General features: G+C 46.4%; 1 protein-coding gene and 1 pseudogene across 2 annotated transcripts; both read right to left on the bottom strand.

Moving 5' to 3' along the window:
- Nucleotides 1-7,593: 7,593 nt before the first annotated feature.
- LOC142432116 (uncharacterized) lies at nucleotides 7,594-23,824 on the bottom strand. 2 transcript variants are annotated; one of them, XM_075537215.1, is made up of 7 exons: nucleotides 23,452-23,824; nucleotides 22,171-22,376; nucleotides 19,012-19,156; nucleotides 17,768-17,881; nucleotides 16,906-17,038; nucleotides 14,597-14,692; nucleotides 7,594-10,587 (listed from the first exon to the last, which is right to left on the bottom strand). In XM_075537215.1, the coding sequence occupies exons 2-7, from the start codon at nucleotides 22,299-22,301 to the stop codon at nucleotides 8,816-8,818; spliced, it is 2,391 nt and encodes a 796-aa protein (XP_075393330.1). In that variant the 5' UTR covers nucleotides 22,302-22,376; nucleotides 23,452-23,824; the 3' UTR covers nucleotides 7,594-8,815. The 2 variants fall into 2 exon arrangements, with proteins under 2 accessions (XP_075393330.1, XP_075393331.1); XM_075537216.1 differs by lacking the exon at nucleotides 7,594-10,587 and adding an exon at nucleotides 10,597-11,733.
- On the bottom strand, nucleotides 17,358-17,456 carry LOC142432919 (small nucleolar RNA SNORA4; annotated as a pseudogene).
- Nucleotides 23,825-24,048: the final 224 nt, after the last annotated feature.

Below are 24,048 nucleotides of genomic sequence, written 5' to 3' on the forward strand. Positions count from 1 at the left end.
AACTCACGCCACGATCTTAAAGGATAGCACAGTACGGCCCGTGTGGGTTTCCAAGACTGTAGATCTTTCTGGAAGCAGAAAGCCTCATCTTTCTCCCTCGGAGAGGCTGGTGGTTTCAAAATGCTGACCTTGTAGTTAGCCTAACGCAGAACCTATTAAGCCACCTGGCTCCTAACGCTTACGAGTAAAGGAACATTAATGGTATGGTACGAATGCTGTGAAACGTTCCTGAACAATACGCAAATGAACTCCACAGGTGTACGAAGAGCTCATACCTACAACCTGGCGCCCTGAATAAGCAAATTCTTTTTTGTAGACATGTCTGGCTTCTCTGCATTTCCCCCCAGGGTCCTGCTCACGTGGGGACCTGGCTGCCAGGATCCACGGAGTCGCTCCCTGCTCTGCGCAGTCCTCTTCCAAAGAATCAGGTCGGAGCTGGGGGAGGAAAGGGCTATGAAACACCGCGGTCGGGTCGCTGTCCTGAATTAGCCACCCTGATACCCGCGGAGGGGACCACCGAGCGCACTGGTGTGAACCACGCAGCATCCTCTTGCACGGGGATTCTTAGCGCACGCGCTGGTTTCATCCTCAGAGCCACCCTGCTAGACAGAGAGGACTGCCATCCATTCAGCGGAAGAACGCCGCGAAGAAGGGCGAGGGTGTGAGCAGGGGACCCATGACCCTCACATGTGGGAAGCGAGTCCTGGGTCTGTCTGACGCGCGCCTCGAACTCGGCGCACCCATCGCGCAGCGGATCCCCCGCGGGGCAAAGGCAAATCTCGGCCATCCCTTTGCAGAGCTCGGCAGGGCGGCGATCCATTCTCACGCGCGCAGCGGAGAGTTAGAGGGTGTCGCGGTAAGCTGAACCGACCCACAGTAGCCCGGGGAAGATGGCGGTACCCTCGCCTCCAGGAGCCCAAGTTCTAGGGAGTCTTTGGACCACACTTCCCAGAGTCCCAGCAGATGCTCCTGAGAAGCACACACGCGCCAGAACTACACTTCCCAGCATGCCAAGGGCGTAGAAACGGGAAGCCTGCCACCTACGGGAACGCAAGTGATCGCGACGCAAACCAGTGCCCAGACTACACTTCCCAGGAGCCCCATACCACGACGCGCGATCTCATTGGTTGTGCCTTGGTTTTTCACTTGGCCAAAAAGGCAGCAGGTGCACTGATGGATGGCAGCGTGCTTTACTACACTCAGAGCAGTGCATTCGCTTTCCTGGATCCTGGAGCAGAAATAGTTCATAGAAATAATCATCCGTTGGAAGAAGTACAACCAGAATTGTCGGAAACTAACACTGGGTCAAATAAGATGAGGACTATATTCCCTAATTTAGAGGGAATCTGGAAAGCTGGTATTCCACGGTGGGAAAGCCTCCACTTTACTATGTTACAGGTAAGGTCCAGATACATTATCCTGCTTTAAAAACCATTCCCACAAATTCTCCCCTTACCAGCTATGCTGTCTTATAGTGAGCGCATGGTTGATTATATCTCCCTGTAGTAGCAGACGTTATTCATTTGCTCTCTCTTCCCACAGTGACACCCAACAGCCCTGTGGTAGTTACATAATCTGGTGTCAATTTGAGACTATTAAGAGTTCAGGGAAAAAAATGATTAGGGCAGAGACTGTACAGATGTGCTTTATACAATTGATGTATGTATATGTATGAACTGTGATAAGAATTGTATGAGCCCCTAATAAATTGTTAAAATTAAAAAAAATTTTTAAAAGATAAAAAGAAAATGATTAGGGCAAAGAATGTACAGATTTGTTTTATACAATTGATGTATGTATATGTATGGATTGTGATAAGAGTTGTATGAGCCCCTAATAAAATGTTTTTTAATAAAAAAAAAGAGTTCAGGGGTGGAGTTTAGCCTGTCAAACAGGCGGCAGCTTGATGACTTCATTCAGAGGCACTAAAGAGATACATAGCTCACTGGAGATGGGACACACACTCGCCCTGTGAGACATTCCTGTTGACAAGCAACAAGCAGCTATGCTGATGGCAGCCAGAGCCTTGAAGCTGAAAGAGCCACGTGGAGACCCACACCAGTGCTAGGATTACCACTGCCACTGGATCCACAAAACTTTGCACCCACTGGATTCTCATCATTGCATGTGTTGTATGAGTCTGAAGAGGAATTTACAGAGTGGTAGTGGACATATGGGCTAATATCGGACTTATGGACTTGATGTGAACTGGGCTGGGATGTGTTCTTAATGTACAATTACTCTTTATTTAAAGCTCCTTCCTATACACAGGAGTGTCTATGAATTTGTTTCTCTGGTGTACCCGGACTAATACACCCCCTTTTATCCTTCCCCCAATGCAGGCATTAGGTTTCCTCACCTGTGAGCTCAGAGACCCTTAATGTAGATACTGCCCTCCTTGTGATGTATGTAACTACTGAATATGCATGTCTTAAGCTTACTTATAAATATCCAAAGATAATAAAGACTCCCTCTCACTTCCCCCAGTTCTCCAGCATACTTGGTTCTGTGTGGTCCATCAAGAGAAGCTGAGGTGAGTCTGCTACCATAAAATCATGTCTGACTCCTTTATTTTATTCTCTGTCCTATCTTTCTTATCCTCTTTGACTTTACTATAAGCTTCATATATCATTGCCATACACTTGCGCCTTCTGGACCTTCGGTTGTTGGAGGCTGGTTCCGCTGACACAGAATGCTCCTTAAAAGCAAAGATGGTGAGAGACTTGTCTCACCTATTTTGGGCATGTTGTCAGCAGAGGCCGGTCAATGGAGAAGGCCGTCATACTTGGTGAAGTAGCAGAGTAACAAAAAGCGGAAGACCTTCGACAAGATGGATTGACACAGTGGCTGCATCTATGGGCTCAAATGGGAGGACAATGTTACGGACGGTGCAGAATCAGGCAGTGTTTCATTCTGCAGTATACAGGGTCGCTATGAGGTGTCAACTTCACGGCCCCTAACAGCAATCATCTGAAGCCCGAATGCCTACAGTTGTGATTAGAGCATGCCTCCAAGATTTTCAGTAAGCCAGGCAATATAATCTTCAACGACTGTGTTCTGTCTATGGATAACATTGCAAATAGCAGGAATACCAAACACCTAATTGGGCTAATACAATCGTTATGTAGGCCAAGAGGCAGTTGTTCAAAGAGAACAAGGGGATATTGCATAGCTTAAGATCAGGGAAAATGCGTTGAATCCTTTCATCATACTTATTCAGACTATATGCAGAGTAATAATCCAAGAAGCTGGGCTATATGATGCAGAAGACGGCATCAGGATTGGAGGAAGACTAATTAACAACCTGTGAAATGCATATAACACAACCATGTTTTCTGAAAGCCAAGAAGACTCCAAGCACTTACTGATGAATAAAGACTAAAATATGGATTGCGCCTCAACACAAAACAAAAGATCTTCACAACTGGACCAATAAACAATATCATGACAAGCAACAGCATGAAGTTGTTGAAGGATTTCACTTCACTTGCATCCACAATAAAAGCTCACGGAGAAAGTGTTCGAGACATTAATAAATATCTACCCAAATTCATTGACGTCGAGTCAATTCCAACTCATAGCAACCCTATATAGGACTTCTGGGGATGAAAATCATTCCGGGAACAGACAGCCCATCTTTCTCTTGTGGAGGATCTGTTAGGTTTTAACAACTGACTTTGTAATGAGCAGTCCAATGCTTTAATGTGTTTCTCAGCCCATAGAGCAAGTCAATCTGAGTGCTTTGGGCCAGGAGGCTGGCTTGTGAAGTACCTCTGGACACTTAATTCAGAGAGCTGGGTTTGCTAATCAATGGAACTAGAGCTAAATGCCTTCAGATTGAGGTTCACTTAAGCGGGCTGCTTCTGGGCACTTGATTCAGGGAGTTGGGTGTGCTACCCCTGGGAGCTGGTGCTGTGGATTACAGCAGAGTAACGTGTCCTTTAGGCATTTATTAGTGACCTTAAAAGAACTCTGTGTCATGAACTGACTGGACAACTGAAGGCTGAGCATTTCTCACCCAACTTGTAACCTGTGAATTTCCTAGTAATCACTTTAATTCTGAATACTGCGTGTGAGTTCTACATAGCTGTGATACGTTTATTGTGCCAACCTGGCCAATAGGAACACGTGGGCAGAGATTAATCAGGTCCCAGTTCGATTGGTGGGCAATGAGATAAATGGCTCTACAAGGTCCGCCCCCCTCCCCCTCCCCCTGGTCTCTCTTGCTCTCTGGTGATTGGACCAATGTGCTGCTGCTTTAGCTAGTTCTCTGTCTCAATCCACACTACCTGTGGGCCAAGCCAACCTGTGGATCGTGTTGCTAGGGCATGAGGCCCCTTTGAGACCTGCTTCAACACGCTGATGATACATACATTGTTGAGCTTGAAGCTAGTGGGATCCTGTCGCCTTGCATTGCTTGAGTTGATATCCCAACTGGGCCTGCTTTGCTACTGACTGTGGCTGACCCACCCTGCTGTCTGCTGCCTGAGAGCAGATTCTGTTGTCTGTTGCCTTGACCTTGGACAAAGCCCTCTCCGTGAGTTGAAGGACTTTCAGTATATTAACTGTTCCACGAAAGTGAGTTGAACTGAGCCCTCTGTCCTGCTGTGTGGGCTCATTAGCTGTTATATTCCTTCTTGCTGTATAAACCTATCTATCTATATCTATATAAAATCTTAAGTATCCTGGTTGTGTTTCTCTAGAGTACCCCGCCTAACACAGTAGTCATTGCCATGAATTATAGAACCTAGCTGAAAAAGTAGAGTGCTGTGTGAGACAGAGCACCAGGCCTTCATCCACATGAACGTTTCAGGAATTTTCAAACCTCAATGTTAAAAGTGTTTTTTATAAAAAAGATTTAAAAACCACAACAAAACCTCCCCCAGCAGGTTCAACAGCCTGTAATATGCAGATGGCACAACTTTGCCTACTGAAAGGAAAGAGGACGTGAAGCACTTATGGAGGATGATCAAAGACTACACAGCCTTCAAGACGGATTATCACCCAACCACTCACACCTGGGCCAACAGACAACATCATGATACATAAAGATGGAAAGTGTCTTAGGGCAAGGACTGTGCGGATGTGCTTTATACAATTGATGTATGTATATGTATGAACTGTGAAAAGAATTGTATGAGCCCCAATAAATTGTTAAAATAAAAAAAATTTTAAAAAAAGAACTCACAAAAAAAAAAAGATGGAAAGTGTCAAAGGGTTTCATTTTACTTGGATCCATAATCAACACTCATGAAAGCAGTAGTCAAGATATCAAGCCACGCGTTGTACTGGTCAACTCAGCACAAGACCTCTTAAAAGTGTGACAGAGCAAAGATGTGAGTGTGAGGACTAAGGAGTGCCCCATCCAGGCGACGATATTTTCAGTCACCTCAAAGGATGCATATAAAATCTGAACCCTGGATAAGAAGACATGGAAGAATTGATGCATTTGAATTACGGTGTCGGTGAAGAATATGGAAATTTCCACAGACTGCCAGAAGAACAAACTACGTTACAGGGAGGAGTACAGCCAGAATGCTTCTTAGAAGCGAGGATGATGAAACCTCGTCTCACATGCTTTGGGCATGTTATCAGGGGAGTCCAGTCCCTGCAGAAGAACATGAAGCTTGGTGTATGTAGGTCAGCAAAAGAGAGGAAGACCCTCAGTGACATGGATTGACACGATGGCTGCACTGGTGGGTTCAATCACAACTGGGAGGACAGCACAGGGCCAGGTAGTGTTTCAATCTAGTGTGTATAGGGTCACTGAGTGGTAAGTGATTTCACAGCGCCTAACAACAGGGGGTTCAAGCATGGATAGGATAGACAATCATTTATTGGCATTAAGCGGGGCTGAGTTGGTTCTGGTCCCGTGTACAACAGAACAAAATACCACCCGGGCCTGCACCATCCTCCCAATTGTTCATATGTTTGAGCCCATTGTTGCAGCCACAACGTCAATCCATCTAGTCAAGGGCCTTCCTCTTTTTTCCCTGCCCCTCCACTTTACCAAGCATGATATCCTTCTCCAGGGCCTAGTCTCTCCTGACAATGTGTCCAAAGTAAACGAGGTGAAGGCTTGCCATCCTTGCCTCTTCGGAACATTGCGGCTCTACTTCTTCCAAAATAGATCTGTTTGTCTGTTGGGCACAATCGGTGCTAGCCTGGCACCCAGGGAAGATAACAGAATTGGGCTCACTGGAAAGTGAGGGTCCTTGACCCCGTCATAGACCTATATCAGGTCTCTGTTAAAGCGTGCTTTTCTTCCCCCAATAGAATGGTTCTAAAAGTTGACTAATTCCTGGTCCCTTTTTGAAGGCAGCAAAAACCTTACTACCTGGTCCCATACCTGCAACTGTATGGATATTCCAAGAAGGGAAGAACCAAACCCAAGCCAACTCACTGCCATCAAGTAGATTCCAACTCACAGCAACCTTATAGAACGGAGTGGAATGGCCTCTTGTGGGTTTCCAAACTTTTAACTCTTTATGGGAGCAGATGGCTTCACCCTTTTCACTTGGGAGTGACTGGTGGGTTCGAACCACTGAGTTGGCAGTTAGCAGCTCACTGAACCCACTATGCCACCAGGATTCCATAAAAAAAAAAAAACCACCTTAAATTGCCAGCACTGACTTTCTTAACTAGGATGCCAGCTCTGGTGATATCTCATGAAGGCCATATGAAATAGTGAACCAGTTACACGATCTACAAAGAAAATACCTGTGACTCTCATAAGAAACGGGCATGCCAATGTATATGCATCAGAGGCGCAATCATGTCACTGTGCATTGGCTATGCTTGGCTTGGCTTGGAATGCCTCATTTAGCTCATGGCCTGGGTCTATTACTCTAATTCAATGACAAACTCCTTGGGCTTTCTTTCACCCATACTTCCCTCTCCATTTGTTTGGGGGCATTTAAACACTAGTTGATAAAAGTAACTCTTGGAGGCAAAAGGAAACAAGACAAAACGTGGAGCTGCATGTGCTACTGACATCCTATATATGACGTATATGTAGCCGCTCAACATATAGGTAAATAAGCTCCAGGCTGGCCCTTGATTTTCTTCCAGTAATTGCTTCTAACAGTAATAGGGAAATTTCAATTAAGGCCAACTAAGATATCATTATAAAACTATCAATAGATGTATAAATTATTTAAATTGATTTTGAAATGCTAAAATCAAAACAAAACCCCAGCAAATAAAGTGCTGATGAAGATAAAGAACAATTGAGACTCTCATATACTAATGGGGGAAATCCAAATGGTAAATCTTTTTTAAGTCAGTTTTCCATAAAGTTAAAATACTCTTACTTTACAACCCAGCAATTCTATTCACTTAAAACTTCTAATCTGACATATATCTGGGTATGTGAACACTTGGAGCACATTTCTTCATAACTGTCCACTAGAAAGAACCCAAATGTACTTAAACTGGTGACTTTACAAACCCTGCTTTTAGGCAACAGAGGAATATGCAGCATCAAGAGGATAACTACTAACACTACAAGACAGATGAATCTCAGAAGTTCTCAAACAAGTGAAAGAAGCCACACACAAAGGGCGACATATATGATTTCGTTTATATGGCATCTGAGACAGACAATACAGTCATTGGTTGCCAATGGCGGGTCAAAGAGAGAGGGACTTCAGACGGTAGAGGGAGAACGATGGAGCTGTTCAATGCTTGCGGTGGTACTTGTTACATGACAATACACATCTGTCAAAACTAAGATTCATCTACCAAAAAGGCCATTTTACTGCATACAAAGGATCACTTAATAAAAAGTTAGCTTATAGAATTTTCATAAATGCCTTTTCTCTCACAGAGAAATTTTTATCAAGAATGAAGGTTGAATTTGTCAAATGCATCCTCTGTATTGAGATTCTCATATATATTTTTATTCAAAGGATTCAGACGCTCAAAAGGTTATAAACTGAGCCCATAAACAGGCCTAACTTTTCTGTGGTTATAGAAACTGTGAGACTTGTTGCCACTGGAAGAGTTTGTTCACTAGAGATGGGTACAAGGAAACCTGCTGGCATAATAAGAATATTATAAAATTGAGATGGCTGATGATTACAAAATTACATTTATTGGTTCAAATTCGTGAGGATATAAACTTGAAGCAAATGCATGTTGCTGCACGCAAATTACATAAAGTACTATTAGTATACAAAACTGTTGGACACAACCCAATTTACTTCTGAACCCACTTACATGTTGCCACCTTCAGTTTGACTAATTCACAGGACATGTAGGCTTGGAAAAGTGAGTTCATGTGACTAACTTAAATCATCTCCAAGCCTTGCAGAATTCCCAGAGTACAATTTTTAAGAAAAATAAACTGAATACAAACTTCAAATATGATGGCTCTCTTTTTTACTCATTTGACAAATGACTAAAAACCTACAAAACGTTAGGCACTGGCAAGGCAGAAAAGATTTGGCAGTCAACAAAGTTCCACTATTAGGAGCTTATTTCCAGTGAGAGAGATTTTGACATTATTATTATACTTTTGGTTAAATTCACAGCAGACCATTTTTCTTAAGACTTGTCTTCTGTGCTGCTTTCAAGGAGCTTGATGACATCATGATACCTCCTCTCTCTCCCTCCCTCCCTCCTCTCCCATAAGGCTTCTCTGCTGCGTGGTCTCCTGACCACTGTAACATCTGACCCGTGGTTGAAATAGTGATTCTTTTATGCAGGAAGGTTTTTGTGTCCTATGACAGCTCTGAGAGATGGAATAGATCAGCACCCCTTTGAGGTAATAGAATACATAATTTTTTAGAGCTTCTTTTCCGTATGAAATCTCTTACGAAGGAAAATCTTTATCAGCCATACCATCCGCATGGACTCGCTGATGGATGATAAGACTCGAACTCCAGCTGAATCCCTTCCCACACTCCTTGCATGTGTACGGCTTTTCGCCAGTGTGGACTCTCTGGTGGGCTTGAAGGTATGAACCCCAACTGAATACTTTCCCACACTCCTCACACTTGTATGGTTTCTCTCCCGTGTGGACCCTCTGGTGGACTTGAAGGTAGGATCTCTGCCTGAAGCGTTTGCCACACACATCACACCGGTAGGGTTTCTCTCCTGTGTGGACTCCCCGATGAGCCAGAAAATTTGAGGCCCGGCAGAAACCCTTCCCACATTCCCCGCACTGATATGGTTTCTCTCCCGTGTGGCATCTCTGATGGGCTTGAAGCTGAGAACCAACGCTGAAGCCCTTGCCACACTCTGCACACTGGTATGGTTTCTCCCTTGTGTGAACTCTCTGGTGGACTTGAAGACTTGAAAACTGACTGAAGGCTTTCCCACACTCCCCACATTTATAAGGTTTCTCTCCGGTGTGGATTCTACAATGCACGTTGAGATCCGAACTGCGACTGAAGCCTTTCCCACAAGTAATGCATTTGTAAGGCTTCTCCCCGGTGTGGCCTCTTTGATGAGCCAGCAGATTGGAGGCTTGACTGAAGCCTTTACCACACTCTTCACATTTATAGGGTTTTTCTCCCGTGTGAACCCGAAAGTGAATGTGGAAATCTGAGCTACGACTGAACCCCTTACCGCACGCATCACATCGATAGGGTTTTTCTCCAGTGTGGCTTCTCTGATGGTCTAGGAGATTCGAAGCCCGACAGAAGCCCTTCCCACACTCCCCACATTTATATGGCTTCTCACCAGTGTGGCTTGTCTGATGGGCTTGAAGGTGTGAACTCACACTGAAGCCTTTCCCACACTCCTCACATGTATAGGGCTTCTCTCCTGTATGGATTCTACAATGAATGTTAAGGTAGGAACTGTAACTAAAGCCCTTGCCACACGCATCACATCTGTATGGTTTTTCTCCAGTGTGGATTCGCTGGTGAGCCTGGAGTCGTGAAAGCCAACCAAAGGCCTTGCCACAATCACTGCATGTGTAAGGTTTCTTTGTCGTGTGGATGCTCTGGTGGAGCTGAAGATGTAAACTCTGAGGAAAGCTTGCCCCACATTCCTGACATGTAAAGGATTTCTCTCCCATATGAGAAGTCAGGCGAGCTTGCATAAGGGAGTTATTCCTGACCGTCTTCCCACAAGCCTCCTCGTATTTGTCTGTTTCCTCTCCACTGTGGACTCCCTGATCCTGGAGAGGATGTGGCCCCTTCCACAATGCATCACGCTTGTGGATTCTCTGATGAGCCCGAAGGCTTGACAAGCGACGGAAGGTGTGGTCACATTTTTCGCATTTATATGGCTTGTCTCCTGCGTGGAGCTTCTGCGTCAGTTGAAGACAAGAGTTCCAAATGGAACCTTTACCACATTCCTTCCCGACTAAGTCTTTTTCTCCACTGTAGACATTCTGCTGAACTTGAAGGTGTGAACTCTGATTAAAGCTTTCTCCAAACTCCCCATCCTTAAAGGGCGCATCACTTTGTTTTGGCAACTGAGAAACAGTTCCCTGAAGAGTCATCGCAGACTCTTGAGCACGGGCTAATTCGCTTAAAACTTGCTGCCAGATTTGTAAGCAGAGAAGCTCTCCGTGTGACAGGTACCTTACTCCTACTTCTCGAAGACTCTCCACCTCATGTAGATTGTTGCCTCCTGAAAGGATATAAAGAGAGTTTGGGTAAGTGGCAAATGAGTGCTCTGTTCAGAGATTCCAAGATTGTAAACTGAAGCCCACAGTGTAAGTCTTCATTGATGCAGGAGGAGGTTTTAATTCATTTTTAATATCATGTTATTGGGTTTGCATGTCTACAGAAACCAAGAAGTAGTCCACTAGGTACCCATTCATATAGCAATAATGAGACCCATTTAGAATCGCACTCAACAAGTGAGCGATAAGTAAGAACTTTGGTGGTTGCACGGCAGAAAAAGTACTTCCCAGAAAATCTTAGAAATTGTAGCTATAAGCTCCTTGCCTATTACTACAGGAGGTGTTTCATAATTAGCTTCATAATTAGCTTTCACATAATTCTCCCTGTTACATACAAATCTCAATAAAGTGGCTCTGCTCCAAAAGCCTAGTAAAATCTTTATAGACAAAATGTTCCTAGATAATGTTTACAACATTTGCCTAGGATTATTCTACTGGGAATGGTTAGAGGCATGGGATTTGTTGGAATGCCTGGTGTGTCTGGGAGGAAAACACTTATCTCAGTACCCAAAGTTAAGAGTATAAGCCAAACGTTGTCTTCCACCTCTTGGTAAATATATTCCAGAGCAACTGGAAAAGGGGGGCGGGGGCGGGGTGTTCCAGCCGTAACATACATTATTTTACAGTCACTAACGTTTCTGTAATCTCCAGGGGAAAAAAAGTGAATTGGGCTGCTCACTTCAATGTTAGCAGTTCAAAACCATCAGCTGCTCTGTGGGAAAAAGACAGGGCTTTCTACTCCACATGGGTTTCAGATAGAAGAGAGGAGAAAAGGAAAAGGGATGTAAGACGAGAAGAAGCAGAGGGACAGAGCTGTGAGGAGCTTCCTCAAAGAGGTGTCTCTCGGGTCAATGGCCGTCTCACTCTTTGCTTCATAAAGAATTTTATAGAACGATAAAGGTCCTGCTATATATACACCATCTTCTTAAATTAGGATGATGGAAAAGATAGGTCACATTCTTTCTTCAAGCTCGCTGGAGGAGGTGGATGGCTACCACAGGGTAAAGTCTTTGAAAGACTCCTTTGAAAGTTAGGACCCGACATCTTCTCTTTTCTGATGTCAAATGTAGGCGTTTTCTCTTAGAAGGGGCCTGTCAATAAAAGAGCGGCCGTTAGAAACTCCATTCTATAGCATGGTTCTTCCTCCAAACAATTAAGACGTACTTCTGAAGGCTGCAGGAAAGCCAGGTGGGGAAATGATATTCCAATGGTGTTACCACTTCAAAGGGAATACTGTCATGAGAGTAAGGTCAGTGGCTTGCACCCGCTAGCCACCCCATGAAAGAAAGATGTGGCAGTCGGCTTCAGAAAAGATATTCATCAGAGGGTGAAAAAAAACCCCAAATGAAATAAAACAATTGTCTAGCTCACTTTTGAGCCAGAAGAGCCAATCCTGTTCCTCACAACAATTTAAAAATCACTCTAGAGCCATAATGTAATTTTACCCCCAAATGAAGTCATCATTAGCTGAATAATAGCCTTTAAAAATCTTATAAATAAGTCTAGGATCGTTGTATTTTCATTTTCAACTCCACTTCAAGAGCCACAGCTTGCCAATCCCCGGTCCACTTGTCCGGCCGATCACTTCGCCACATAGTTTTGTTCACCATTCTTTAGATATCTCATGGTTAACAGAAAACCATGAACTCATTCATTGAAAAGGTATGCGGGGGCTTCAAAAACATTCATGGGAAAAAGAATCCATGATCTTTTCAGTAAAATGTACTGCAGGTACCCAATAAGGCTTCAAGGATTTACTGCATTGAGGAGCCCTGATGCTGGAGTGGGACCCATGCTGGGCTGCTAACCACGAGGCACTTAGACCCACCAGCCACCCTGTGGCAGAAAGACAAGGCCTTCTCCTCCTGTCAAGTTACACTAACGTATGTCACTACCACAGCATTCTACTCCCAGAAGTTACAGTCTCGGGAGCCCGAAAGGGCCGTTCTACTGTGTCTGCTGGGCTTGCTGTGAGTCAGAGCTGGCTCAGCGCCATTAAGTCTGGTTTGGTCAGAACCCCTGCCAGGTGTGCTTTAGATTGTTAGGATACAGAAACAAACAAAACAGACAGAAATTCCCCGAGATCACATGCCAGTGGGAATGAAGTGAGATATCCAGTCAATGAAAATCACATGTTCGTGAGATAGCCAATCGATGAAAATCACATGTTCGTGAGATAGCCAATCGATGAAAATCACATGTTCGTGAGATAGCCCATCGATGAAAATCACATGTTCGTGAGATAGTCAATCGATGAAAATCACATGTTCGTGAGATAGCCAATCGATGAAAATCACATGTTCGTGAGATAGCCAATCGATGAAAATCACATGTTCGTGAGATAGCCAATCGATGAAAATCACATGTTCGTGAGATAGACAATTGATGAAAATCACATGTTCGTGAGATAGTCAATCGATGAAAATCACATGTTCGTGAGATAGCCAATCGATGAAAATCACATGTTCGTGTGGTCAGTGGCAAGCAATGTTTACACAGAACAAGAGAGAGCAAGGCAAAGGAAAACGAAGGTAATAAAAAACAGGGAGGTCCTAAGAAGCCCTTCTTCTGATACTACGTTTAAGAAGAGATCCAAGTGAAGTGAAGGAGGCGCCAAGAGGATATACGAGTGAAAGAACATTCCTGGCAGGGAAGAGAACTAGATGACGAGACAGAGCATCCTTGGCCTGGCCATGAGGCAAATTCGTCGGGGACAGACCGCCAAGGGGGAAAGTCCAGAGTGGATGGGGAAGAAGTGGGGGGGGGGGGTGGCGGGGGGCAACATGGAACATCGCGCACCACTCTAAGTCCACACAGTCCCCAACTTACGACGCACTGGACTTGTGACAAACCTCACTTAACGACCTTTGGTTTGTTAAGTTTTTTTGGCCCATCTTATCATTGTCATACATACTGTATCCAATGTTGTATCAAGTTACTGGTTGATGTTATCATTCTCGGATGTTCACCCACAGATGTTCACTGTTAGGGCTCATTGTTCAAAACACGACCAGAGAGAAAGTTAAACAATCATAATGGAGACTTAAAGAGAGAGAGGGCCCTGGTAGTACAGTCAAGCAAGCACTGGACTGCTGACCGTAAGGTCGATGGTTCCAACCTTCCAGCTGTTCCCAGGGAGAAAAATGAGGCTGTCTGCTTCCATAAAAGATTTCCGGCCTCTGAGGACGGATGATCCCTTCAGGACCAGTGGTGAGAGTGGCGATGCTGGGAGGGTGGAGGGAGAGTGGGGTGGAAAGGGGAAACCGATTACAAGGCTCTACATGTGAGCTCCTCCCTGGGGGACAGACAACAGAAAAGTGAGTGAAGGGAGATGTCGGACAGAGCAAGATATGACAAAATAATAATTTATAAATTATCAAGGGTTCTTGAGGGAGGGAGGTGCGGGGAGGGAGGGGGGAAATGAGGAGCTGATACCAGGGGCTTACGTGGAGAGTAAATGTTTTGAGAATGACGAGGGCGATGAATGTACAAATGTGCTTGACACAATGGATGTATGGATGGATTGTGGGAAGAGTTGTATGAGTCCCTAATAAAATGATTTTATATATATATTTCCAGCCTCTGAAACCCTACAGCGGGTCACTATGTGTTGGAATGGACTCAGTGGCGGTGGGTGGGAAGAGGAGAAAGAGACTTGGCTCAGGTCCAAAGCGACCATGACAGAGCACAGAGAGGGAATCCCATTGCAAATCGGGGAATACTCATAAGCTGGGTTTGACCCCGAGTCAAACAAGAAGCTGTTGCAAGTTTGGGGCAGAGGAATGGCCATGACCTAAGACCTGAAAGAAAAAGAATCGCTCTGCGCGCAGGCGTGCAGGGTAGAAGGGTGAGAACCGTAGGAAGGCTCCGGTAAACCAGGCCTCAGGCACTGACTTCCATCATCACAGGAGGCGCTCGGAAGCCCCACGGCTTCACCAGCCCCAGGGCACTCACCTGAAGAGCTCTCTCTTCCGGTTGGTAACTTCATCACCCAGAGCTTGTCTTCTCTTTCTAAGGAGGGTAGTGCCTCTGGTGGGAAGGGCTGGGGCCCTGGGAGAAAGCAAGGACAAAGGCTTCAGATGAACACACTGGGAAGTAAACTGAACTAAATGCGGCGGGTGGTTCCGGCTGCATCGTCTTCAGGACGCTACAAGTAGAGCTTGCCAACTAGTCAATCCTGACCTACTGTAGAAAATATATTTTACGCAAAGATCCAAGATACGTGGACCAAAGTATAAATTACTGGGGGGTGTGGAGGAAGATGTTTATTTTCATTGTATTCTCTCCCCTGACTCTCCTGCTAGCCTTTGCTATCGCCATCGAGCTGATGCTGACTCATACAACCCTCTAGGACAGGGGTGGAGCTGCCCCTGTGGGTTTCCAAGCCTGTGACTCTTTCTGGGAGGAGAAAGCTGTGGAAGTGACATCCGTTGGTGTCAACTTGTGAAGGGGTGGAATCTAGCCTGTCAATCAGGTTGCAGCTTGATGACCTCATTTGGAGACACCACAGAGATAAATAGCTCGCTGGAGGCCAGATACATGCACTCCCTGCTAGACATTGCTGACCACGACGAGCCTGATGGAGCTACACTGATGGAGCCAGTGTCCTGGGGCTGGAGGAGCCATGTGGAGACCCATACCAGCTCTGAGATGTTTCTACCGCCACTGGACCCACAAGACTTTCCACTCACTGGCCTGTAACCTTCCTGCCTTCTGCATCTTTGCATGTGTTTCGTGAGTCTAAAGAGGAATCTATAGATGGGTATCAGACATATGAGCTAATATCAGACTTATAGACTTGATCTGGACTGGGCTGGGATGTTTCTCAATATTCAATTGTTCTTTTATATAAAGCTCTTTCTTGACACATACGAGCCTCCCTAGATTTGGTTCTCTAGTCTACCCGGACTAACACAAAAGCCCTGTCTTTCTCTTGAGGAGCAGCTGATGGTTTCAAACTCTTGACCTTGAGGCTAGTAGGCCAATGTGTAACCACCACACCACCAGGGCTCCTCAGTAGGTCCTGCTTTCTGCTGTACTGTATGGTTGTTGCTAATGGCATTTATAATTTTTGACTGTTTTATTTCATCAGAAATTCCTGGGACAGTTCACAAAAAGTATTTTATGACTTACTAATTGGGAACAACTTAGAGTTTGAGAGCAGGAAACTTGCTGGTGTCGTGGGTGACCGCCAGGTCAGCAGTTTGAAATCACCAGCCGCTCCAAGGGAGAAAGATGAGGCTTTCTACTCTCGAGAGTTACAGCCTCAGAGACCCACAGGGAAAGTTCTACTCCATCCTGCAGGGTGGCCATGAGTCAGAATCGACTGGATGGTGGTACGTGTGGTTTGGTTTTTGGTTCTTTTGAGAGACTGAGAAAAGACAAGCCATGGCATTTTACAAGACGTAAAATTTAGGAGAGAGAACTGAGGCACTGATGATTCTGCAGCCAGATTCTCACTGGCTTTGCAGTGGACTCCAGGGAGCCCTGGTGGTGTATGCTCTGGGCTGATCAGCACAAGGTTGGCAGTTCGAATCCACCAGCCGCTTTGAGGAAGAAAGATGAGGCTTTCTGTTCCTGTACAAATTACACTCTCGGAAGCCCACAGGGGCAGTTCTACTCTGTCCTGCAGGGTCACTGCACATCAGAATCGACTCAATGGCAGTGAGTCTGTAGGAGACCCTAGCCTGATTCCTGAACACGCCACCTCATTGTATGTATTGTCTGTCAGTCAGCCACCACCCGTCTGTCGTGTTAGGGCAATGAACAGGTTTCAGGGGCGCTTCCAGACTAAGACAGAGAAGAAAGAAGGCCCAGGATACCCTTCTGACGATCAGCCAATAAGAACTCGCTGTCGCCCTCTGGTGTGATCTGTAGCGCGTCCCGGAGATGGTTGAGGACTGCACAGCATTTAGTTCCGCTGTGTGTAAGCTGGCCGCCAGATGACAACCAACCACAACAGCTTAGTCCCAAGAGGACCATGGGAAAATGAGGAAGACCTTCAAGGAGGCGGACAGACACAGTGGCTGCAATCACGGGCTGACGCATCACCATGGCGAGGATGAAGCAGGACCGGGGAGTGTTTCCTTCCATTATACCCGAGGTGGCCAGGAATCAGGAAAAGGGCCAGAACAATACCATCCCTGTGTCTCATGCTGGTACAGAAATGGCAAAGGATTGCAAGATCCCCAAACCCTTGAACACTCAAAGACACACAGGCACTGCCAGAGGTTGATGTTCGCTGAGAAGGAGCCTTTCCTCACCCACGGACACCAGGTTCCGGAAGTTCTCCAGCATCACGTCCTGGTACAGCTTCCTCTGGGCGGGGTCCAGCAGCCCCAGCTCCTCCTCGGTGAAGATCACAGCCACGTCCTGCAACGTGACTGCTTCCTGAAACTTCAAACACAGAGACAACTTATAACAAGGTCCCTCAACCAAACACACAAAACTCACTGCCATCAAGTGAATTCTGACTCATAGCGACCCTACAGGACAGGGTAGAACCGCCCCGGTGAGTTTCTGAGACTGTCATTGTAACTTTTTTTTTTGATGGATCAAACTTTTTTTCCTAGCTATCATTTTATTTATCTATTTATTTATCATTTTATTTACATATTTATCATTTTACTGGGGGCTCGAACAACTCTTATTATAATCCATACGCACATCCATTTGTACATGTGTTGCCATCATCATTTTCTTTTTTTTTTTTTTAAATGTAGGCCACAAAATAGTAGCGAACTATACTAAGTGGTATAGCCCACTGTGGAGTGTGGTCTTGGCCATCATCATTTTCAAAACATTTTCTTTCTACTTGAGCCCTTGGTTTCAGCTCCCCAGTTTTCCCCCTCCTTCCCTCCCTCCCTTCACCGTAACTCTTTATGGGAGTAGAAAGCTCCGTCTTTCTCCTGAGGAGTGGCTGGCAGTTTCGAACTGCTGACCTTGCAGTTAGAAGGCCAATGTGATGCACACCACCAGGCCTATGAAAACGTGAGCGGCTTATGGCTTACCAAAGGGACTGGATAGCATTCTCATAATGGAACTAAAGTCCATGGTACCTGTGTTGTGGTGGAACCAGGCAAATAAGGTGTATGGAATTTTAACATGGGAACAGGTCAGCTTTACCTTCTCAGTAGGCTTCACATAAGCCATCCCAGAGGCAGGAAGAGGGATCTCACTACCACGAAGAGAACAGAGCTGAGAGTAGAAGACACCCAGGATTTCTGTGGTGAGAATCCGCTAGATCCGGAAGGCAGAGAGAGAGAGAGTTGTAACCCCAGAGAGGGTGAGAAGCAATGACAGAGAAATGGTGGCAGCAGCAGACACAAAAGATCACCAGTTGACCCGCAGGAGCTGGTGTTGGTTGTGGCTTTCCTGGGCCATGGATTGAGAAGGCAGTGAACATTCAGGCAGGCGGCTTGCCGGCAGAATGGACGCCCTCTGGGCATTTGATAGGACTAGAGCTGGGCCGTTCTTAGCAGAGATGAAAGAACTTCGTAACACTGGCTAAAAAAGGGAGAGGCCAGAGCGCTGTGAAGCCAAGAGGCCAAGGGCCCGAGAGAAACATGTCCGTGAACAGTGCTGAGAAAAAGCTGTCCTGATTTGAAGAACTGTATCCGGAGTTATTTCTGAACCTGACCTGTAACCTGCTACTTCCTAGTGCACCCCTTTTCTGTGGATATGGTCTGTGACCACTGCAACAAATGCTTGAACCTAGCATTGAAGTAGAGAGGGATCATGTCAACTTGATAGAGTGAAGGGGTGGAGTCTAGCCTGTCAATCTGGTCACGGCCTGATGGCACCTCCTGTGGGCGTGGCCTTCTCAGAAGGAGGGTCCTGGGAACCTCCCCACACTCTCTCTGCTTCACCTTCCTGTTGACAAGCCACTTCGAGCCACACTGATGGCAGCCAGAGCCCTGGAGATGCGTCTACCGCCATTGGATCTACAAACCTTTGCATCCACCGGCCAGTGATCTTCCTTCATTCTGCATCACTGTGCGTGGCTGCATGAGTCTGAGGAGGGATTTATGGACTAGTATCAGACTTACGGAGTAGTATAGGACTTATGGACTTGATCTGGACAGGGCTGGGATGTGTGCTTGATATATAATTATTTCTTGATATAAAAATCTCTCTCTCACACATAGATGAGTGACCCTGAATTTGTTTTTGTAGTCAACCTGGGCTAACACAGACGTTCCGACCCTGCCTTATTTACAACTCTATGAAAACAGCAAGTTTCTGACACACGTGTCCTCAAAGGCTGATTGAGCTCCTCCACCCTTCCCAAGAGAGAGAACCAAGCTGTGGTCTCATCTTTGGGAAATGAGAGGACAACTTAAAAGCGGAGGAAGGAAAGCCCCACTAACCTTGACCTTGGTCATGTTGTCCTCTTCCTTCTGGGCAAGGGCAGGGCCTGGGGAATCCAGAACTATGGAAGGCGAAAAGAACCGATGAGGCTGATGGAGGAGGGCAACCACTCGCCCATCGGCCTTCGTCCTGTGAATGCTGCACCTGCATCGGGATTGATGAACAGAGCGTGAGCTAGACCGCAGGGTTCATTTACTCTCCAGCCCTTGTGCAGGGAACAACCTGCCCAGCTACATGCAAGGCCCTGTTACCCACTTTCACTGTAGCCCTCAGGGCCTGACTCTGAGTCTAGGGGGGTGGAGGGTGGAAATGGAGAGTAGAACATCCAGATAAGGAGAACAGTCTCTGGGGTCCAGATGTCTTGGGGATGCATGGTGTTAGCTGTAAACTCTCAGGCAGGTTAAGGCCTCAGTCTCTCAATCTCTGCTCTGTAAAATGGGGAGATTAGCAGCACCTAGATCGTTGTCGGTGTTAAATGAGTAGGTAGAAAGCAGAGAGAACACTTTTCTGCAGTTCCTAAGAAACAGGCGACCTTCTTTTCAGCAGCTGCAGAAAAGCTGCCCTCTTCAGTAACAGGAAACCTGCTCCCATAAAGGTTCTCCGTGTCTCTAAAGCTGTGTCTTTAGAGGAACTGTCTTATGAAAATCGCCGTTTGACTTCTGAAATGTTTGACTTCTGTGAGTCTCTCTGGACCAGCCTTCATTTGAATGCCTTCTGAGTTCCTTTTGAAACTCTGTATGGTGAACTGGAGGAAGGTTTACAGAGCGGTCTGTCCGTTGTTCTAGTCCACACATCACACACAATTGGTTTCATCTCGCTGAGGGCCACCCTTGCTCTGCAACACAGCCCTGCCCTCCCTGCTTCCGATCCTCCTCCTTGTCAAATCTGAACTCTGATCTTGGGTCCTTCTGAATTTGGTGCTTTTGCAAGACGGAAGAGGACACCAAACTCAATGCCAACTCATAGCAACCCTACAGGACAGAGTAGAACGGCCCCTGTGAGTTTCCGAGACTCTAACTCTTTATGGGAGCTGAAAGCCCTGGCTCTCTCCCTCCGAGCAGCTGGTGGTTTTGAACTGCTGACCTCCAGGAGTTCAGCCCAATGTATAACCACTATTGCACCAGGGCTCCTTGAGACGACCCACAAGACTATTCTGTAACGAAATTAAAATCAAATAAAGCCCTGTTATTTTTGCTAACCAAAATAACCACTGTTGTTGAGTTGATTCTGACCCATAGCGAATGACCCTAGACAGCAGCAGTTCCCAACCGGTGGGTCGCGACCCCTTTGGGGGTCGAATGACCCTTTCACAGAGGTCGCCCGATTCATCACAGTAGCAAAATGACAGTGATGACATAGCAACGAAAATAATTTTGTGATTGGGGGTGGGGGGGTGTCACCGCAACATGAGGAACTGTATTAAAGGATTGTGGCATTAGGACGGTTGAGAACCACTGTTATAGGGTTTCTGAGGCTGTAACCCTTTACGGGAACAGAGTCTCATCTTTCTCCGGAGGAGCAGCTGACTCAAGGACCTGGGGGTTAGCAGTCTAACGCCTATTCAACAGTGCTATAGTTTATTATGCCAGCCTGGCCAATAAACACAAGTAGGATTAACTGAAGGGCAGAGGGATAAATGGCTCGGTGAGCCTCACCTTGGTTGTTCTGTGCCTCAGTTTAAAGGGGTACACTACCTGTGGGATGCCTAGCCTGTGGACTGTGTCGCTGTAAGTTGAGATCCCTTTAAGTCCACACGATTGGAATGTTCATCTCTGGAGCTGGGGACCGACAGTTGATGACAGTTGGGGACCTGCCTTGCTGTTTGCTGCCTGGGTATATATAGCCCGGCTCTCTCTACAGAAGGGGACTGGCACCTGGAAGCTCTCAAAACTTGAAGGACTGCTAGTGTCTCACTGCTTTATAATTTAGCTGTTAATTTATTGTATTATCTATCTGTATATTATTTAACGGTTTATTTCTTGAATTATATATCTATCTTTATAAATATATTTATATATAATTACTAGCAATCTGCTTTGTCTCTCTAGAGAACCCTGTCCAATACAAACAGTGTCCCCCAAAGCTCCTTACTTGACCATGGGCATCTTAAAAAGACTCTGAGCCCAGAAATAAAGACCAATCAACTACGACCGGGGACACTACAAGATCTATTTAACCATAAATTCCATCTTGTGCACGGGTTAGCCATGAGTGGGGTGGTGGTAGGGATTGGGGTTTGATGCACCTAACGATAGCTTTAGCAAAGTAGAAGGGCAGCGAAAATGAAGAAGACCTTCGAGAAGATGGATGGACACAGTGGCTGCAACCCTAGGACTAAACATAACACTGTAAGGATGAAGCAGGGCCGAGTGGTGCGTTGTTCTGTTGTGCACAGGGCGCTATGGGCTGGCATCTAACCACCACCACAAGAAAACCGTGAATTAATCATCTGTCTTTTTGCCTGCAATGTGCAAATAGTTCTTCCATAATCGGAACAAGAACCCTAAGTTTCACCGGAAAGAACCCTAAGTTTCACTGGAAAGAAACGGAAATGGGATTGCTTTGAACATTCTATAGAAAACCCCCCAACCCAACGAGCTTTGCTTTCGAAACACTCTCTCACCTGGCCCCAAATGACTTCTCTGAAGTCATTTTCCCTGTGGCTGAATATTTATAGAGACGTGTTTCTATGCTGTTTCCTAATTCCGATTTTGGTATATGAAACCGTAAAACCCAAAGGTCTTATCCTATTCTGTTTACTCTCGCCTCCGTTTCTTCTTATGTAAAACGGAGGTGAACACAACAGCCATCTCACGGGATCTTTCAACTCTCCAAAACAAACAAACAAACTCACTGCCATCAACTACATTCCAACTTATAGCAACCTTACAGGACAGGGTAGAATTGGCTCTTTGGGTTTCTGAGACTGGAGTACACAACCACATCTTTCCGCTTCAGAGCAGCTGGTGGGTTCAAACCACTGACCCAGCAGTTGGCAGCTCAGTGCGTAGCCCACTACACCATTGATCCTTTAGGAAAGTGCAATGTTTATTTATAGAAAGGCTTAGGATAATCCTTAGCATTCGGTGTTTACCTAGTATCACTATTCTTAATGCCCAGTGTGTATCTCACATGCTCTCCCACTTATTCAACAATACCTGAACACTTCCGTAGCCGAAACATTCGTTAATGAACAAAGGATCTTTTCCCACTTTGTTCTAAGAGCACCAGTGGAGGATATTAGGTTCTCATAACAGTGGGCCTCTGCTGCCCCAAGTCCAGGGTTCATCTCCTCTTCAATCACCTTCTTGGAGAAGTCAAGGGGCAGAAGGAAAGGAGGCTTATTGGGTCCATGAGTCTGTGTCTGCAAAAAATCACAGAGGTCAGGCCACCTGAAGGCTACGCAGTTCTTAAAATACGCGGCAGCAGTAGTCCAGGCAGTGTCCCCTTTATCTACCAGGAGCAGAGTGAAGAGTTGGTGGCACTTCAGGAGCGTCCAGAGAGAATGGGATACTTTTTTGCGTAATAACACCCACGCCATCGAGTGGACTCCAGCTCACAGTGCCCCTATGGGACAGGGTGGAACGGCTCCCAAGGGTTACCAAGGCCCTACATCTTTACAGAAGCAACGAACCTCCTCTTTCCGGTGGGTGTGAACTCTGACCCAACGCTTAACCTACAGTGCCACCAGGGCCCCACATAGTCTAAGAGGATAGGAACCCTTGTGGTACTGTCAGGTAAAAGCACGGACTGCTAACCACCAGGTGCAACCCACCAGCCGTCCAGAGGGAGAAAGATGAGGCTGTCCGAGTCGCGATCAACTCACAAGTCATAATCAACTCACAAGTCATAATCAACTCACAAGTCATAATCAACTCACAAGTCATAATCAACTCACAAGACTAACAAGGAATTGACTTGATGCCAGTGGGTCGGTTTTTGGTTTTCATTAGCAAAAGATGCCTTGGGGTGTAAGGGTTAAGTGCTTGGCTGCCAGAAAGTGGGGTGCATGGAGATGGGGAGATGTGCTCCTGCAAAGATTTCAGAATAGTAGACCTTATGGAGGTCGCGATGAGTTGCAATCCACTCCACTGGCAGTGAACAATATTACCAATCTTTGTTACGCTCAATCTTTTCCTTGCATGATCTGATTGCTTCTCATAAAAAGGAAGAAGATAATACTGGGGCCCGGGGAGATTAAGTTGTTGCCTAGCCTTAGGCTGCTAGGAAGTGGCAGAATGTGGGCGGGTAGGTAGAGGCTGGCAAGTCGTGCAGCGCAGAGCCCAGGTAACACCAAACCGCGCACAACCCAGGAAGTAGCAACTGTTCCCAACGCTAAGAGGCTCTGCCGGGGTGTATGCATTCAGCCAGGTAAACACTGATGCCACAACCAGGCTATAAACGTTTAGGGGGGTCCCGGGGTCCCGATGCTCACTCACCTCTCTGCAAAGTAGGAAGGCCGCGGGCTCAGGCTCCTACAGCCAAAGGGACTACATTTCCCAGAATCCCCAGGAGAAGCGGGAGCGACCAGAAGCGTCCTTTCCGACGCCGACGGCCTGTAAAGAAAATTACCCAGAATCCCGAGTGGCAAGAAAGCGGTTCTCTCCTCCAAAAATCAGATCAAAAGCACTGTCGTCAAGAATGCGCCTCAAAGCGACACGTAGAGAGGACAGGGTGGAACTGTCCCCAGGAATTGCCCAGGATGTAACTCAGAGCTGCCGGTGGCTTTGAACTGCTGACCTTGCGAAGCCGCAGTGCTTTCAGACGCGCAGAGTTCCAGGCTGCAAGCCCTGCTTTCCTCCGTTGAGCGAGGAAAACGGGGGCGCGCTTTTCTGCAGCTGCATTGGACGGAGCCACGGAGAACACTCAGGACTACATGTCCCAGAATCCTTAGCGGCGATTCCCGGGGGCGGGGCTGGACCGTCCACCGAAGAATGCGAACTGCCCACCGCACTGGGCAAGCTGCTCTACGTTAGGCATTTGTGCTGAGTGTTAGGTGCCGTCAATTGGCTCTGACGCACAGCGACCCGATGTAC

The sequence above is a fragment of the Tenrec ecaudatus genome, chromosome 18, assembly GCF_050624435.1.
Source record: "Tenrec ecaudatus isolate mTenEca1 chromosome 18, mTenEca1.hap1, whole genome shotgun sequence".
NCBI lineage: Eukaryota > Metazoa > Chordata > Mammalia > Afrosoricida > Tenrecidae > Tenrec > Tenrec ecaudatus.